Source organism: Parambassis ranga, chromosome 8 (genome assembly GCF_900634625.1).
Source record: "Parambassis ranga chromosome 8, fParRan2.1, whole genome shotgun sequence".
Lineage (NCBI taxonomy): Eukaryota > Metazoa > Chordata > Actinopteri > Ambassidae > Parambassis > Parambassis ranga.
In genome coordinates this window covers 8,921,720-8,937,557 of record NC_041029.1, presented here as the reverse complement: position 1 = coordinate 8,937,557, position 15,838 = coordinate 8,921,720, and the positions used below count along the sequence as shown (strand labels likewise).

The 15,838-nt window shown below is 42.4% G+C and overlaps 3 protein-coding genes across 5 annotated transcripts in view; 2 read left to right on the top strand and 1 right to left on the bottom strand.

Annotated features, from left to right (window-relative positions):
• cacng2a (calcium channel, voltage-dependent, gamma subunit 2a) overlaps positions 1-1,397 on the bottom strand; it is a 39,166-nt gene extending 37,769 nt beyond the window's left edge. Inside the window, exon 1 of the mRNA XM_028412070.1 lies at positions 1,172-1,397. Within this exon, the coding sequence (XP_028267871.1) occupies positions 1,172-1,397 (226 nt within the window). The remainder of the gene's footprint in view (positions 1-1,171) is intronic.
• A 4,902-nt stretch (positions 1,398-6,299) lies between these two features.
• On the top strand, positions 6,300-11,405 carry apol (apolipoprotein L). 3 transcript variants are annotated; one of them, XM_028412519.1, is made up of 5 exons: positions 6,300-6,359; positions 7,464-7,530; positions 8,582-9,175; positions 9,244-9,363; positions 9,687-11,405. In XM_028412519.1, exons 2-5 carry the CDS (start codon positions 7,517-7,519, stop codon positions 10,762-10,764), a joined length of 1,806 nt encoding a protein of 601 aa, XP_028268320.1. In that variant the 5' UTR covers positions 6,300-6,359; positions 7,464-7,516; the 3' UTR covers positions 10,765-11,405. The 3 variants fall into 3 exon arrangements, with proteins under 3 accessions (XP_028268320.1, XP_028268319.1, XP_028268318.1); XM_028412518.1 differs by lacking the exon at positions 6,300-6,359 and adding an exon at positions 7,201-7,278; XM_028412517.1 differs by lacking the exon at positions 6,300-6,359 and adding an exon at positions 7,226-7,282.
• Positions 11,406-12,145: 740 nt separating this feature from the next.
• On the top strand, positions 12,146-13,652 carry LOC114440200 (amine sulfotransferase-like). Its single transcript, XM_028412520.1, has 6 exons — positions 12,146-12,332; positions 12,407-12,612; positions 12,738-12,864; positions 12,983-13,077; positions 13,154-13,325; positions 13,385-13,652. Exons 1-6 carry the CDS (start codon positions 12,191-12,193, stop codon positions 13,492-13,494), a joined length of 852 nt encoding a protein of 283 aa, XP_028268321.1. The 5' UTR covers positions 12,146-12,190; the 3' UTR covers positions 13,495-13,652.
• Positions 13,653-15,838: the final 2,186 nt, after the last annotated feature.

Here is a 15,838-nt window from a genome sequence, read left to right as displayed (position 1 = left end):
AGCCTGCACCCAGTGCCTCCACTGGGGCATGACAGGAAGCACGCCGCCTCCGTCTGACAGGGCAGACACTGAAGCTTGCGGAGAAACCTGCACTCGGGACGTGAGGCAGTTTGACATCTCAGAAAGCAACGAGCACAGACAGGTCAGAGGTGACGTGACAGGCAGCCCCCCGCCATCATCGGGCTTGTCAGGTAGGTCAGGCCTGCTGACAGATGTGGCTGCATCTCTACCACAGGTTTACTTCTGGGTCCAAACCTGCAGGCCCCGTGTCACATCCTCTTTAAAGGTACAGATACCCTGCAGCTTCCCTTAATTAGAGTTAGACCAGCATATTGGTTTGCCAATATATCAGGCTGATATATGAGGAAAGTTCATCCCCAAGTACAGCTTGTGAATGTGTTATTATTTTAATATTTCATGTCTGACTAAACACACTGTTCCAGGCTGCTGTGGCTGACTTTTATGCAACCAGAAACCTGCTTCACCCTGCCCGCAGGAGCTTAACTCCCAAAATATTAGTCTTTACGGTCAATATCAAAGATTTGTTTCTGCTTTGTAACTGTTTAAAGGGAAATAATGTCACTCAGTATGAGGTTTCCTTTGCCCGATTGTTACTTTAGAGGTATGAAGGAGCACAGTTATCCTTTGTCCACAGATTTTCTGCACAAAGCTGTAATTTTGAAGCTTTCCTGTGTGTTTAGTACAGTCAGGTTTAACTTGCACACGTTCACAACAGTCAAGATTTATGTGTAAAGTTCCATTTTTATAGTCTACTTTGAAATTTTGTTGACTTTGTTGACTGTGTGTGTGTAATTTCAACCCCATGATTCATGATTCACAAAAAAGCACAAATATACAGATGGACAATAAAAAGACGAGGGACAAACATGATTGAGCTTAGCAATCCTGTAACCCCTCAGACTGTCAATGACCCTTAAAATGTCATCATTCTTTGGCATTTTCCTTCCTATCCACCTTTCAGTTCAGACCTGCATACAGAAGCTGAGCAGCTTCTGCAGCCTGGTCACGTGTTGCATGTGTCACTTCCACAGAAGTCAAGTCTGCTTCCTCAGAAACACAAAAATCAATCCTGCACTAGTAAAAGTTGTGCAACTCTTTGATCAAATCTGCATCGTATCCTTAAACAAAGTTTGTTTGACTTCCTTCTTACCTTCCAAGCAGCACGTCCTCCAAAGGCCCGAGTGGGTCATCACCTCCTCGTTCTTCTTACTGGTCTCGTTCTCGCTCATGGACTTGGTCTTGCAGACGCCGCGGGAGTACAGCCAGTAGTCCGTGCCGACCGCGATGGTCATGAGGCTGAAGGCCGCGAAGGCTCCCACCGTGGTCAGCAGCATCTGGACTCCGCGGTCGAACAGACCCATGTTTCCGCATTCCATGAAAGGGGGACCCCCTTTCTTCTTGATGTATAGGAAGTAAATATTTGAAAATTTACGGGACCAAACTAAACGGAAAAAACGGGATATACTCGAGCGGAAGGAGAGGGAAGAAGGAGGAGGAGGATGCGCTAGGAACCTTATGGTTGCGTTTGGGTGAGGACCAAAACAAGAGAAAAACTGAGGAGGCTTTTTTTTTAAAGGTGGAGGTGGGCGGGGAGGAGGAAGAGGCAGCGATGTCTCTCCTCCTCTTTTTCTTTTCTGGCTGTTCTTTTACTTTTACACCCCTCCAAAACAAAAAGGGGGGACCAGCAGAGGACGGCAGCAGGCCTGTGGCTGCAGATGTAGCAGCAAGATGATGTGAGCTTAAGGAGTAATAATAATAATAATAATGCTATCCTATGAGATGAAGCAGGTCTGGAAACAACCTGTTTGTGGAGGTTACAGAGCTGAATTTACATGAGCTCAAATAGAGCAGGGATGGTTAGGGGAGGGGGCGGTGTTAGAGTAATGGCAGGCTTACAGTACAACAGTTCAATACGTCTGTTACAATGAGTTAGTCAAAGGCTATAACATTGCGTTTACTGGTAGGATTTCTGTTGCTATTCTAAAGTTTATTATTAATATTAATATTATTGTTCTAATGGTTAGTCTGAAGGAGAAGAAGCAAGGAGACTCTGTAGGCTAATAAACTGGGGAAGCCAAGGACAGCAGGCAAATCTATCATATTAACAGAAGAGTAAACAAATGGACCAATTTAAGTTCTGTCAGAGCAAATAAAAGCAACTCCCTGGTTTATAACAGCCTATTGCGAGGTTAAAATAAAATCTCACAAATCAACCGGGTGGAATAAAGAAACCACTAAATTAGTTGATTAGCAGGCGTAAAAACACACAAAATAAGATAAAAACCTAAAAAATAAATAAAAGAAATTAACCGCTTATATTTTCCTTTTTCCTAAAATTTTGATCCCCAGTTTCCATATGTAGCCCTATAGCTCTGGGAAGGTTTCCGCCGAAAATGGGGGTCTGCGGTCAGAGGAGGTTCGGTCGTCGACGATCCGGAAAGAGCGGGGAGCATCCAGCAAGGCAAGCCGACCATCACTCGACATAGAGCCGGCAGGAGGAGGACGAGGAGTCGGTGTAGGCGCCGCCGCAGCCGAGGATGCTTCTTCGGTGGATGGAGGAGGATGGTGCTGCTGATGCCGCTGCCTCCGTGGCCGCCACTGCCTCTGATTGAAAATCCAAATTCACCGTGGCAGTATCACACCCAGGACGGTCCCGTTTGTTTAGCCCTTGCGCCATGTAAGAAAAATAAATTGTGAGGAAGGTTGCAATCCGCCTGTTTTCCCCTCTTCCTCCTCCTTCTCCTTCTTTCTGTCCGTGCGCTCTCGGATGCAGGTTTGGCCGCTTTTGCAGGAAGGAAAATAAAAAAATAAAAAAATGACACAATCAGAAGAGAGAGAGCGACTCGCACAGATCCACAGACAGAACTGCTGTTGTCACGATGTCAACCGCGCTGTACATTCAGTACATTCACTTCAGCCTTTCTCTCCGTTTCCTCTCTCGGACGGAGTGATGTCAGTGCAAAGAAGCTGCTCTTAATTCTGCAAGATAGTTTTCCTCTTTTTCTGGCGACGCTTTAAAGGCCCGCGGTGTGTATGTATGTGTGTGTGTGTGTGTGTGTGCGCGCGCTCCGCTCTGCAGCAATGGAGGCTCGTTGCTGGAAAGATATTAAAGATTTTTTAATTCCGTTTCTGTCAGTGGTGGAGGGGGCGGAAGGAGGGGGTGTTGCGATGTTGGACTCCCTCTCTCTCTCTCTCCCTCTCCCTCGCTCTCTTTCTTTAGCTCACTCTCTTCTTAAATGGTGGATTACTGAATTGCATTTGTGCACACAGGTTGAGATTTACGCATTTATGGCTGATTATTATTATCATCGTCCGATCCAATTGTTGCAGCAGCCTCGTGCGCTCCTGCCTGAAGTAATCTCACTGCGGTCTGACTTCACTTATGTTGCTTTTTGCTCCTGCTCGTCATTAATACCAGCTCGCAGATTTGCAGATTCCTCTGCACTGATTGCATGATGCTCTATTAATGACAATTAGCAGCGAGGATGGAGGAGGGTGGACAGGCTCCTGCTGAAGGCTGGTTTTTGGTCACGTTTATTGTTTGGATTTTTTCAATAATCATAAAATTATTATTTTGTTCAAATGATGGACTCCTGTGTAATTAATGTGCGGCATTAGCACACAGACCGTGTGTGTGTGTGTGTGTGTGTGTGTGTGTGAGGCTGTGGTGCTGAAAGGACAGCTCCCTCCAGCTTTGCTCTGCCTCTATGGAGTTTGTCGCCCCCTGCTGTGGAAACGTCGTTCTCACAACTAATAATAAGATGTCAGTGCAAGTCAAAAAGATACATTGGAGTAAAAGTAAATTTTAGAAATTAAATATAAAGCGTTTATGGGGGAAATGTTTCTCTTTGTGTGGTAGAATCACAGAAATGTAATAACAATAAAAAACAAGCATTTCAAGATTCAAGAGTAGTTTCTTATTGTAGCAAGAGTCAATTTTTAGCTTTGTCCTTTTTTAAACTAAATGTTCAAAAGTTAGACAACCTTTGGTTCAATTTTGTCTGTCATTGTTTTAGAATATTATTACTTTTTGTAGTATAAAGCAAATATAATGTATTTTTCCCACACCAGAGATGTAAACTAACAAAAATGCTTCAAAATGGACTTAATAAATGTGACCTCTTACTTCATTGTCTATGTTTTGAGGCTCATAGCTACAATTTTACTCTTTACTATTTACAATTAAATATGTCAACAGTTAAATTAATGGTATGCATGTGTGCAAAAGTTTCTTTACAGGAATATGGTGGCTCCTTGATTTTCCAGATCCTAAAGATACATGGGAGTAAACATCATAATGTGAGCTGTTGCTATCATCTGCTTTAAAAGCTGCATCAGCATGTAATGAGCAGGCCAAGCATTGTTTTTGAGGAGACGCCTCTGTTTCTGCTCTGATGACAGGGACGAAAACCGCTGCTCATGTAACCAGCAGTGTCAGAATGAAAGCAGAATAACTGTGTGTGTGTGTGTGCAGGTTAGATGTGAAAATTCATCATGTTTTTTTCAAGCCTCAGATATCAGATGAGCTCAGACTCTTTCGGACAGCTGGATTTCTGCTGCTTTTTGTTCGGCAGTTATCATCTCTGAACATGTTGTAGCATGTGTGTGGATTCTAGTGTTTTGTGATGTCACCCCACCACAGTAGCCAGTGTTCACTCAGTCCACGGGAGAATCCAGTACACTCTGAACAGCAGCAGCTCTTTTCCCTCAGCTCTGCCCTCTCTGCCAGGATTTGGGACACTGTTCATTTTCATTAAACACTTAGTCCAGACAGGCGAGGAAGGAACGCAAATCAGGTCTCAGGACCCAATACCGCTCCCATGCGAACTCTTTATGCCAATCTGACATTAACTCAGCAAGCTGCAAATCAAGCCCTAATCAGCGGCTTGTTAGAGCGCCCCTTGAGCTTTGGCTCTGGGAGGGCTTCCACTAAAATGAGCTCTGGAGTTAAAAAAGGGGGGGGGGGGCACACAGTCTCTCTTAGAAGGTGGTCGCACTTTGAACATTAAACCTGGTAAGATTACATTTCTAACATTTCTATTGAAGAAGCACCCACGTGCCCTTTGGAGCTAAAACATTCCTTTCCACCAGGAAGCTGATTAGACACCACAGAACGTAAAATTCTTTATCTGTCAAAGATATATATACACAGAGGAAGGATGGATACCACTAAGCTCCTCCTTCATCTTGGGGAGCAGGTAGTCTGAGAGAGTATAAACAGGGGTTCCACTTGAAAGTCATCATCACCACTGTAGGCTGGATCAGTTGTCCTATTAGGACAAGTGTAGGAGAAAACTTTTGTTGTCATCCCCCCAATCTGAATTTTTTTGATTTTTCTCACATAGCTGCCTAAGGGATTAGTTTCCCATATAACCATGTGACTTGTAGTCACCAGCACTTACTTGTATCACAGAAAACAACGGTTGTCTGTAGACCTTACTGACTTCTTGAAAGTTTCGGCTCTTTCTAGTTGTTTGATTGCCCTTGTTTGCATTTCCTGGTGCAGAAAACTCTCTGATCTGCCTTATAATGGTAGATTTTTCTTTGGCATGTGCTGAGACTGCTTTTAGACAAAAGGTAATTAAACTTGGTAATTTAGAGTTAAGTGCATGCACATGTTCCATTGTGTCATATACAGTTGTGTTATCACGTCATGAATCTTATCAAGGGTGGCCTCGAACCATCTTCTCTGCTTGAATTTAGCAGCTCACTCCCTTTACCATGCTGTAAGAAGAACCACTCTACTCTGAGTAGAGTGTGTGTGTTCTTGCATTTGAGGACACTGTTGTATCAGCAGCATTTCCGCCCTGATCCCTAGGTGTCTGCACTGAGCTGCGTGCAGCTGAGTGAGCATTTTGACATGAATGTCCCTGTCCTGCCAACACACACACACACAGTTGTTCGTCCAGTTCATGCTCCATGCATGCTGCAGCTGGGTTCAGTCCCCACAGTAAAGGTCTTTGGAACGGACCAGGCCTTGGTGGAAGAGAAGCCATTTCAAAGTCCCAATAATACTCTCTAAAAGTCATCTTAATGTCAGATTAATGGAATAATTGCTTTTAAACTAATGTTTCCAAATGTTAAAGTTGTTCACATTACGTGTGCAGATATTTGTGAGTGGACTGTAGCTGCCTGTGTGCAGATTTTTTCATCTGTTAGAGGAAGAATGGGCTCTACTGTGCATGAATTGCGGTTGACACACGTGGTCCTCAGCTGAGCGGATGAGTGGGGTTGTTGTGTTAGCTTTGTGAGTGCAGTGCAGTTGTTGTGCTAAGCTGAACAGACATGATGATGAGGAACAAGCTGCTGCCTTTGCCCCGGGGCACAAACAAACACAGGTATGTGTGTGTGTGTGTTTGTGTGTGTAATCCACTTTATTTCTGTTGTTGTTTTTGTCCTGGGAGGCTTTCTTATTTTCTTATATTTCTTCTCTTCCATCTGTCCATTTGCCACTAGCTTTGTTCTTTTCCTTTATCTGTTTGTGGCCTCTTTATGACTCGTTTTGCATGTGATTTTATTCTTTATTTCCCCATGTGGCCATTATGTTGTGAAGACCAGCGGCCTAGGCTATACAGAAGAGATGAAAGATCCTGACCTGGGTGTGCATGAATGTGGGTTAATTTGGCTGCCCACAAAGGCCCATTCCTGTATGCGTCATTTTATTTTCATTTTCATTTTCATTTCATTTTCATAACATAACTTAAGTTGTGTTGTAGAGCAGTGTTTCCCAACCTTTTTTGAGCTACGGCACATATTTTACATGTAACCCCCCCCCCCCCCCCCCCCACACACACACACACACACACACCGCTCACCTAAAAAGGCAACAACGTGACATATCTGAAATTAGATAAATCTATATAACCACGTTGTAAAGCAAAGCTCACTAAGGCCATAGGTGGTGTTTAACACTTGATGCTGCCTCTGCTTTCAAAGAACTCAGTATTTTTCAAAGCTTTACAAATGCTCAGCTGTAAATATATGTATATTGATCATTTTTTAAACAACGACATTAAGCTTTATGCTTTATGTTAACTAAGTTATTAAATCTGTCCCCCAAAAATAAAGCAGAAAAACATAATTGAAGTTGCTTTTTACTGAGTAAATTCAACCGTCAGTTGCATCCGTTCTACATATCCCACGGCACGTGAAGGCAGCACCAGGAAGCCAGCCACGAACAAGTGAAGACGTGTTGGATTTTTATTGTCGTTCCGTGTTTGCTTCGTGCACAAACAAAACTCAGCTGAAGTAGATGAAGTGGGTGAGGTTCAACTTGGTGAAGGGAAAACGAAAGTGAACGTGCTTGCGTCACGTGTCCAAGTTTATGACCGATTGACGATTGACTTTCTTTCATTAGGCTAAGTTCTGTCTGTTGATGAGCTGTCGATGTGAAACACACAGCAAATTTTCGGTTTTAAGCTTTTTTTGTTTTACTCATACAGGTAAAGGTGAGGTCTCTGAAAGAAGCTGAAGACAGCACAAAGAGAGGACAAAGATGTCTACGGCCAGGTACAGTTCGCGTCTTCACGCACAAGTCTTTCATCGCAATGCTTTCAAACTTTCCCATAGTTTTATTTTAATTTTAGACCAGAAAGATGTAAGAATGATCCCACAGATACCACATGTTTGTGAGGCGGAGTTCAGATTTGTTTTTTTTTTTTTTATGAGTTTTCCCACAACGATGGCCTTAGGAGTGGGAAAATGTTTAAAAGTATCTCCTGCTGTAACAGTGAAATGTTACACATGCACTGATGCGTCCATGTTAACATGGCCAATCATGTAATCAGTTTACATATGAAGTAAAGGGTTTTGCATTTAAACTCAGTGTTAGGCGATAATATGTGTGGTAATAACGTGACTTTGGATTGAATGTATTGCAGATATAATTAATGTTACATCGTACAAAGAAAACAAAAGAAACTAGAAATAGAAAGAAAAAAATGTAGAGCTTTTTGTTTATTGTGTATTCATTTTTTAAGGAAGCCGGTGAAACCTCTGTGCTCTGGCGACATCTGCTGGTCAAAGTGTATAAATAGATCAAATAAAATAGCACTGCAGATTTCCATGTCCTTGTTATAGCTAAGGCACAGTAGTATTTATGTGTATTGAGCTGTATATTATTAGTATATGTTATATTCATTAATTGCTAATAATAATAATAATAATAGTAATAATAGACTGAGGCCTTTGTTGGTGCAAACACAGTTCCTGTATCTACAGCAACACTGAACAAAACTGGGACATGAGGATTAAATTCTGTACCATTTTTAAACTGAAACTCAAAGCGAATGTTACTGATATGAATGAAAAGGTCCAGATTTCAGTGATAGTCCTGGTCCTTTCTTGGATTTGTGTCCTTTTCTGCACCCATTTTTATATTTTTACCTGTAGAAAAATGTCTTTGTAGTTGTTTGTGTGACTTTGATTTAGTTTCTTTTATGTTTTGTACAGATGTTTGTCATTTTATGTAACATTTTAAGCCAGAAATTTAGTTCATAAACCGCAGCTGTTTGTTTTGTATTTGTATAAATCTCACAGCTTGTTGATGCTTGTCTTACAGACAGGAGCTTCAGGAGGCTTTGTGCTGCTACACCAAAGACACACTCAGCTACATCCACACTGTGAGAGGGTTCTGTGAACTGTCCCCTAAATGGATGCTGAGGAGGGATACAGAGTTAGACATGATGATGGACATCAAAGACCGGGCTAACAAAGTCGACCTGAGCTTCAGTCATGTCACCACGTCAGAGGACAAAGGTCAGGCATTTGGGCAGTACATGAAGAGCAAAGTGACCCAGGTGAGCGCAGACAGCAGGCGTGAGGAGCTGGAAAAGGAGTTGACTGCTGTGCTGAAGGACACTCTGGAAGGTCTGGAGAAGCTGGACTGCTTCCTGGATGCAGTGGAGAAGCTGGCGGTCACCTCACTGCACGTGTTCACAGAGAACCAGGTGTTACACCTGCCTGAGGAGATCAGCTTTGAAAACATTCAAATAGTCATCAGTGCTGCACGACTGATCTGCCCTCTGCTCCTGGAGTTCAAACGAGATGCAAATGTCTTCTTCCTTCCCAAACTTCAGAATGTAGAAGTGATGGCTTATCAGTTAGACAGATACATACAGATCGCCAAGACCGTCTGTGAGAGGCTGGAGAAAAGGTAAACACATTTAATAAAGAGAATACCACGTAAAAAGTGAGTTGAAAATGACTAACTGTCTTTCACAGCTGCTTCAGTGACTTCAGTTTAAAGATGACTGAGAAAACTATGGTGGATCTGGATGTGGATTTATTTGAAGAGGACTTTGAGAGGTTGCTGGATCACATGAATCTGCTGGGTAAAATCAGGTGGGTTTATCCAGGTTTGTCTGATCATCATCACAGAAAATATAGTGAGTCCTTCCACTGGAGTCTGCACGAGTGCAGCCAATTGGATGGATGTAGGCTTTAAGGAATGGACCACTGGGCTTTAATCATGTTTAAAATGTCCAAAAGTGGTTGCATGCTTTATTTTGTGTAGTCACTTCTCATATTATATTAATGATAGCAGGATTACATCTGTGGCCAAGGTAACGTCTTAGTCACATTTCCTCTTTTTTAGCTTTTGACTGACATGAAAATATGCTAAATCATTGTATTTATGCCCTCTTAATTCTCCCTCTTCTTCTCAGGATGAACCAGCACTTCCGGATGGTTTTCTTGTTCCAAGAAGAATCCTGTGAAGGCTTCATCAGTGAATTCACAGAGCGACAGCCCAGAATGCTGCAGTTTCTAAAGGAGCTGGAGGAGACTGCAGTTCAGTTAGACAGGATGAATAAAGGGGCAAAGATCTCCAGTGTGGCAGGCAGCTCAGTGGGGGCAGTTGGAGGTGTGCTGTCCATTGTGGGCTTGGCATTAATTCCTGTAACAGCTGGATTGTCTCTAGCTCTGACACTGACTGGGGTGGGGCTGGGAGTCACCAGTGGAGTCAACAGCTTAGTCACCACTGCCACAGAGGTTGGAGTAAATACTACACAGCAAAAGAAAGCAAGTAAACTCTTCCAGAGCTTCACGGAGGATGTTCAGAGTCTCCAGGAACGTCTGGAGGAGGTCACCAGCCAGACCATCTCTAAAATGGAGGCCAATGCTGTAGCTGTGGCTCTGGGAGTGGGCAAGGTGCTGCACAAAGCAGGTGTTATTGGTAAAGGCATTGATTCTCTTGTTGATGCTGCCTCAGCTGTGAAGGTGTTAAAGACAGAGGAGATAATTTCCAGTGCTGGTAAAGTGGTGGCTCAGGAAGGAAAAGCCTTACGTAACGCTCCCAGGTTGGCCTCAGATATCCCAGATATTGGTCAGGCAGCAGTCAAAGGGCCTTTGGCTCTCTCCAGGTCAGCCAGAGCCGGTCTCATTGCCGCCAATGCTCTGTTCCTTGGCATGGATATCTTCTTCATCTGCAAAGACAGCATCAGTCTGTACAAAGGCAGCGAGACTGATGTGTCAAAGTTCATCAGAGCCAGAGCTGCACTTTGGAGCTCACAGATGGAGTCCTGGGGATTGATCTGCACCTCTCTGAAGGAAGGTCTGCAGACCTCAGAGAAAAACAAGGCTTTCCTGGAGACACCATTTTATGTGGGGACTGAAATAAAGAAAGAGACACAACCAGAAATGAATGTTCCTTTTGATGAAGAGGATGCAGAGATGAAGAAAACAAAAGAGGTGTGTGTGATTCAGTCAACAGAGGATACTGGAGACTATGATGTCACAGTGTGACTTGTTACTAGCTGACACCACATCAGGTTCATTTAAAGTGGATGCTGCTTGCAGCTCAACAATCAGTGCAATGTAGCTTTTACCATAGTTCCTTTGTTGTTGATTAGCACTCAATATGTATAAAAAATGGAATCCTCTTTAAAACATACAAAATCATACATTTACAGTTATAATAACTAATGATAAATAAAAAGAAAAATTACATTTGATCATTGTAGACATGCTATTCTTACACAAAGCAAAACAATGATTTACATTCGAATATATCATGTTGCAATGTTAGCTGATGTGCTCTCATGTTTGGAGTTAAAGGTTACCTTTATATTATTTCTCTATTTTCTGTACGAATTTCTTTGTTCTGTTTGTCTGATTAATAAAGGTGTATTGCGCTACAAAAAACATTTGAGAAAATAAGGCTGCTATAAAAATATATATTTTTTAAATTGGACTTAAATTTTAGAAATCTGAAAAAAAACGAGTTTGAAAAGTAATCATGCTTGTTTCTGTATTTAATGCAGTATATATCATTTTATTATTAAGATGAATTTGAAGGATAAAAATGATACCTAGAAACTGATGTGTTTTAATGTGTTTTACCATAATTTTGTTTTTTCTGTATTCAGATTAAAATCTCAATATCAGACCTGCCTTTCACCTTTATTCGTTATCTATAGTCACACACACAATAATACAGTACTTTCAAAATAAATAATAATAAAAAAAACAATTATGATTGCAATAGGGCCTTCGCACCACTTGGTGCTCGAGCCCTAATCAGATAAGATTAGATAATAATAGCCTTAGCTGACTCTGCCCATAACCTTTTTAAAATACCAATGATTAACCCCATCTGCAGTGCAAGGAGATTTGTTGTTTTGTTTCAGACCTGCAGAAACTACAATGGTGCACTTACTATACTGACCCCAGTTAATGAAGACTCTTGTGCAATGTACATTTCCTGCACATAACAACAGTTACTATCGGATAACTGTTTACTTGTGAAGGTATCTGATGCCAACAGTTCATATTTTGTTTACTTCAGAGCTTGCACAATAAGCCTGCTGTATTTAAGCAGCAGCAGATGAATGCTCATGTGCTCTAGTTGTAAAACTCACTCTCTGCTCGCTTGCTCAGCTAGTTTATATCAGTTAAACAGAAAGATTTTCTTCTGCAGTTTAAACACATACAAACTTTCTGCCTGCACTTCAAATAGTGGCAGTGCTGCAGTTTCTTTCCCATAAATGTTGTTTTGCTTTGTATCTGCAGTTACTGTTGTATTTCAGACTCGATGCTGGTGGCAGGGTTTCCCCACATAAAGGCTGGTACACAGTGATTCAGCCAGTGATATGCACAAAGTCCAGAGTCCACCTGCTGCACCTGTGACGTCGCTTTCACTTTATTTACCGGTCTGTGTGATTGAGCTAACATGGAGCAGATCACTGATCATCTCTGCAGATATAAAAATTACACCTTTGCCAGCGGGCTGACAACGGCAGAGCACATCGATTCTCTCCAGAACTTTGAAATAAGAGACAGCGACATCTTCCTGGTCACTTATCCAAAGTCAGGTCAGTGAGCGAAAACTCCCAATGTGTTCTTTACAGTGTTGTCCTGTCTGTCTTATAACTCTCTGTACGAACAGGCACCATATGGACTCAGCAGATCGTCATCTCCATCTGTGGGCTGGGTGGAGGTCTGAATGAATATCCAAACAACTATGAGCAGATGCCCTGGCTGGAATACACGGAGGATCGAGAAGACTACGCTCTGAGACCATCTCCACGGCTCTTTGCCTCACACCTCACCCCAGCTCTAATGCCTCCAGGACTGAAGGACAAGAAGGCAAAGGTCAGTGTTTAACATTTAAAAACTAGTATTCTAGAATCCATGAATGGTTAATTATTTGCATGGATTTTGGCATTGACCACAAACTTGTGTATACTTTGTCAGATCTGATTTGTTTTATTTTGTAGATCATCTATGTGATGCGGAATCCAAAGGACAACATCGTCTCCTATTATCACTTCAGCGGTGTCTGCTCCACTCTGGAGACTCCTAAAAGCTTCGAGCAGTTTTTGGAGGAGTATTTGAAGGGAAATGGTGAGCTCCACCAGCCACATTATTGGATGATAATCTGATCAGGTTGAATCTAATTTACTTTACTCATGGTTGTGTGGAGAAGATAGAATAAATGACGGCACACATTATTATTACACAGTTTTAGCATCCTCCTGGTTTGACCACATCAGGGTGTGGCATTCAAAGAGAGACCAGTACAACATCCTCTTCCTGACCTATGAGGACATGATTTTGGTGAGAGTTGTGTGATCATTGAAACATGTGGATCATTTTTGTGAGTTCAGAGATCAAAGGTCTGTTCTGTCTTCAGGATCTGAGAGGCACAGTAGTGAAGATCTGCAGTTTCTTAGGGAAAAACCTGAGTGATGCCGCCATTGACCAAGTTGTGGAAAAATCCACCTTTAAGACCATGAAGAAAGACTCAAAAGCAAACTACGAGTTTGTGCCAAAAGATAAGATCAGTGGAAACTTCATGCGCAAAGGTAACAGAGCTGCAGCTCCTGTTCTGAAACACACAAGTAAGCTTTTGTTTTTGTTACAGGTCAGATTGGTGACTGGAAGAACATCTTTACAGCCGAACAGAGTCAAAGAGTCGATCAGCTCCTTGAGGAGAAACTTGATGATTTGTCTCTGAAGTTCATCTGGGAATAAGTAGAGCAGACTGAGCAGCTGTAGGAGGTCTTTGTGCTTATTCTCAGAGATACCCACATCTGACAGAAGCTGCTAGACGGCATCACAAAAAGCATTCTGGCACATTTTTGTAGTTGTGATGGAGAGGAAACAAAATTAAACCCAAAGAGTCAATACAAGCAGTTGTCCAATCTGTTGTCTTCATTGATTGTCAAACACTCACAGTGAAGGTTGGAAAGAAGAAAACAGTTTCAGAGATTTTCCTGACCCGTGCTGGCATGGATGAGGGCCCACAATATGTTTGTTTTGTTGCTCAAGAGCTTTTAACCTGGGAAGCCGATGTGTGGTTTGTTTTGGCTGCCCTGGTCCTGTGAGGGTGTTTCCTTTCCTGGAATTAAAGTTGTGTTAGACAACTCACAACAGAGCTGGTTTGTACTTTTGATTTTTGTAATTGCAACAATATGCAAAATCATAACATTTAAAGGGTGTCTGTGCTCGTTCATTTTGGTGAGCAAATTCCCACATAATATGAACATGAAATAATATGTATGTGTATTCTGGGTGTGATATGAAGTCTTTGGGAAAAGTCGATTGGGAAAACTACAGGCACCTATTTCTTTTTTGTTTCCTTCATGCAGGAGAGCTCTGCATTTCTTTCTTTAATTTTGTTTTAATTTTTTTTTGCTGGCCAGCCCTGACTCTTGTTGCGGCTGGAGGCCGTCTGTTTTTTGCCTCCTCTGGTGTGTGTTCCTGCCTTTCTCTCTCTCTCTGTGACCCTGTCCCTCCTCTCAGCGTCAGCACAGCATCATCGTGCGGTCCGACGACCGGTTGGCTGGGCTAAGTCTTCCTGGGAACCAATCCATGCAAGCCCCGGGAGACTGACGCGATCGCCAGATCTTCGGTGGCAGCTGATGAGTTTGCAGTCCGTCCCTGTCTCAGTTTGGCCCAATTTGCAATCTGTGTCACGGCTAATGTAGAGAGAAACTGCTGTTAGGTTAGGCTTGTTTGGATTGTGTGTTTGTGATCCGATATTCTAGCGAGTGCTAGGAGGGATTTTTTCTTTCACTTTTTTGTTTTTTATTTGTGGCGAGTGCCCTGATTACCCGTTTGGGTCTCTTTCGTTTGTTTTCGTTTGATTTATCGTTGAAAGGCTAAGAGTAGCTGAGGAGTTGCAATTTAGGCTCTCCTGTTTTCCATTTGACCTTTTCTTTCTTTTGTTTGTTACACCACCTGCGCTGATGCTCTTTTGGCCCAGGTGTTTTGTGTTTGTGCTGTGAGTCTCTCACAGCCTCTCTACCAAAAGAGATCATGGAGGAAGCCTTGGGACTGGTAGAGAGGGTACAGTTCTCACAACACAAAAAGGTTAAGGAAAGACAGATGCGCAAATTCCAGAGACTTAAGTCTCAGCAGCTTTCACATACAGAAACCACTAACTTGACATGGAGAAAAAAGGATGACTCCAGTTGCAAAACTGGCTTCCAAGACAAATAGGTGACAAACCTTTCCAATAAAGAACTCACTCAGTCAGAAAAAGAGGTGCTGCCGTAAGGCCTCAATCTTGCAGTAACACCTGAAGAGATTCCAGTTGTTGATCTCATAACAGCCACAGTCAGCCATCAAAAACAATAACCTAACTGGCACAGAAGCAGACCAACTAAGACTGAAAATAACAGGAACCCTCAACAATGCAAAACCACCACCTTCCAATCTCACTTTTGAGCAAAGAAAAGCTGTAACAAGCCTAAGAAGGGACAAAGACATCACTATCCTTCCAGCAGACAAAGGCAGATGCACAGAGAACTACCACTCCAAAATCATAGACCTCCTCAATGACACAAACACGTATGAGTCACTTAAGAGGGATCCAACTAATCAATATAAGAAAAAACTGGCCAACTGTCTACAAACATTGGAAAAAGAAAAAGTAAGCTACCAGCTTTACCCCGGAGAATTCATTTCATGTATCTATGGGCGTCCTAAGATACACAAAGATGGGGTTCCTCTTAGACCTATCATAAGCAGCACTAATTCGGTTACATATAATGTGGCCAAACATCTAGCAGCGATCCTATCTCCTTTGGATGGCAAACTCTAACGATGGACCATCAACTAGTCAACTAGTGAGGCATCAGCTCTCACTTGTTTACAACTCTGTCCCCATTCCTAGCAGACTTCACTCCCATTCAAACTCTAACGATGGGCCGTCAACTTGTCCTGCACATGGCCCAGACAAAGTTTCTGGTCAGTAGCTGACCATTAACCAACAATAGGGATCTTAGTCATGTGAGTTCCTGCAAGATCCACCCACATAGGTCCTGAACACATAAAACTCCCTGTTTATATTGTGGCGAGAAGATGCTACTTC